General features: G+C 27.9%; 1 protein-coding gene across 4 annotated transcripts in view; it reads left to right on the top strand.

Annotated features, from left to right (window-relative positions):
• The window catches only part of COL11A1 (collagen, type XI, alpha 1), a 380,126-nt gene that overhangs the window by 136,011 nt on the left and 241,366 nt on the right, over positions 1–2,749 (top strand). For 3 of the 4 annotated variants that reach the window (XM_006882457.1, XM_006882455.1, XM_006882456.1), the window contains 2 exons: positions 1,058–1,312; positions 2,022–2,084. In XM_006882457.1, the coding sequence (XP_006882519.1) occupies positions 1,058–1,312; positions 2,022–2,084 (318 nt within the window). The remainder of the gene's footprint in view (positions 1–1,057; positions 1,313–2,021; positions 2,085–2,749) is intronic. The other variant, XM_006882458.1, reaches the window with a different exon arrangement.

The raw sequence follows: 2,749 nt of genomic DNA, 5'->3' as shown, positions 1-2,749 counted from the left end.
TCTTGATTGAAAAATTTTATTTAGTTACCCAAAATTTTCTACCTCTTTAGTTTAAAGATAGAAAAGTAGTATTTGACATCTGAATATTATTCTTCTTTGGATTGATTATTATTCCCAAAATTCTGTGAGTCTAAATATTAAAGTAATTGAGATTTTCTTAAATTATTATTTTATACTCATTTTCATTCATATTATTTTATGTTATGCTACATATTTCTTCAATATAACTGTAATTTACATTCAGTGAGTTATATAAAATAACTTAAAAAATAAAATGCAAAGACTAAAACATTTCATTTATATTTATCCATATTCTTAATACTAAATAATTTGTATAATACATATCCAGAAGAATTATGTAATATTTACTTTATTTTTTAATTATTATTATTATTAACACAACCTTTCTTTTTAAGTGAATATTTTCTTCTCTATATAGGATTCTGTACTATATTCTACTTCATTTCCTTAAATTAATAGACTCATATTTTTAAGTAATCTGAAGAAAGACTCCTTACCTACATACTAAATTATCTATGATATGAATTATCATAGGAATAATAAATACTGGTATATTTAGCATTATTACTTTATTAATTGAATAAAGTAGTTTAAAAGTCAAACATAAACATTTTATTAAGGTAATAATAGTACTTTACGGCAATATGTAGTTTGAGATTTCAAAATTAAGCAAGGATTGAACTGTTGGCGTATTTGTCCTAATATTAATCTATGAAGTAAAATTCAAATTACCTAGCACTTTTTTAAATTGTACAAACAAATACACATGTTGGTCCATGTGAATATTTGTAGTTCATTCTGAAAACTACCTTGAAAGCAATATTTATTTGTACATATCAATGCATGTACAAATGTATTTCTTTCATTTTGTCCTGAAAGGCTGGTTTTCCAGGCCTTAAGCAACGCAATATGACTGGCTTGTGTAAGTATAACAGAACTTTCCATGACATAAAACAAAATGTAATTGCAAATGCTCACCGTGCTTTACTAACAGTTAACTTCATGTTCTCCAATTCCTTATAATTTAAATTAATAGCCAAATCCAGTTGAAGATGTATTTACTGAAGAATATCTAACTGGAGAGGATTATGATTCCCAGAGGAAAAATTCTGAGGATACTTTATATGAAAACAAAGAAATAGACGGCAGGGACTCTGACCTTCTGGTAGATGGAGATTTAGGTGAATATGATTTTTATGAATATAAAGAATATGAAGAGAAACCAACAAGCCCCACTATTGAAGAATTTGGTCCAGGTGTACCAGCAGAAACTGATATCACTGAAACAAGCGTAAGTCGGTATTCCATTCTGTTATTCTATGTTATGTTTGGTGCATTTTTATGCACATGTTGTTTTGGTTTTGGTTTTTCTTTTCTTTAAAAAGTGGGTTTTGGTGTCTTATTGTCAAGGAATTGTACTGCCAATCTAAAGGCTTGCAGTTAAGAACCACCAAAGTTGGTGTCAGCTATGATTTGCTTTTGACTCAACAATACGTAAAATAACAATGATTCACTTGTAAATTTTGAATAGTTATTACCATAGAATACCTTGATCAATTCTTTCTCTTGGGAGATTTTCAGCCATTGAATCTCCAGAAACACTGGACTCAATTTTACAGTATAAATTTTAGTAGAATTGAAACCTATGTCATCTTATTTTTAAGATTTATTTGTAATTATTATTCTGAATACTGTCTATTTTCTGACATTTATGCTGTTTTATTTAATTTAACTACTGTGAAATGATTACTTAAAGTGTAAAGAGCCTTTATCTTGCCATTTTCATTATCTCATTTAAAAAAAAATCAGTATTTTAAAATATGCATTACTTTTAAGGTTTGCACTATTTAAATCTCTAATAGCATTTTTTCAACCTAGACATATATTTTAACAGATTGTTTCAAATATGCTCCTATGTCTAATTTTTTTCTCTTTAGAAGTTTGAAAATAATCTTAACTTACTTACAGAAATTGAGACTATTATGACTTTTATTTAATAGATAAATGGCCATGGAGCATATGGAGAAAAAGGACAAAAAGGAGAACCAGCAGTGGTTGAACCTGTAAGTACTCATATAAACAAATTTGAAGACCAAGTTAGTTATTTAATTTATGTAATTGGCTACTATCATAATGAACTATTGAATGTTAATATATTACCATTCAAAGTCTTTCTGTTCAACATGTTTCTAACTTAATAAGTATGTTAGAAAGACTATTTGTAGTAGTTGCATTTGGTCAAATAACAATTTATATGGAATTTTGTAATTGGTAACTAAATTTTGTCTTATCTAGTTTTATAATATTTTGGCAAAGGAATATGACACTAAATGGTTTAAATATCTCTGCAGGTTTCAGATGTTTGGCGATTGAGGTATACTGTATAACTGCTGTTAGAAAATAGGACTGACACAGGAGTTTGAGGATAGAATAGGAAAAAGTGTATAGACAAAGAACACTGCATTGTAACAGATGAGGGAATGAATGGTCCGAAAGAAATATGATTAGGTATTACATGTATGACAGCAGTCTGGAAAAAGAGATTCATTGCGTCATGGACTAGGTAACGTGGAAGGGAAGAAAATGTGCAACAATGAATGAATATTTTATAAAAAAAAGGATTCTTTTGTCTTCTAGCTGTCTATTGAGTGATTTTTTCCTTCCTCTTGTTTTCTAAGATTAGAAATGACCATAAATATATTCCAAATAAGTATATTTGTTTTATATT

Source organism: Elephantulus edwardii, unplaced genomic scaffold, assembly GCF_000299155.1.
Source record: "Elephantulus edwardii isolate Elephantulus edwardi_28Jun2011 unplaced genomic scaffold, EleEdw1.0 scaffold00020, whole genome shotgun sequence".
NCBI classification, from domain to species: domain Eukaryota; kingdom Metazoa; phylum Chordata; class Mammalia; order Macroscelidea; family Macroscelididae; genus Elephantulus; species Elephantulus edwardii.
The sequence above is the reverse complement of the archived record's forward strand: the minus strand, read 5'-3'. Positions and strand labels throughout refer to the sequence as shown.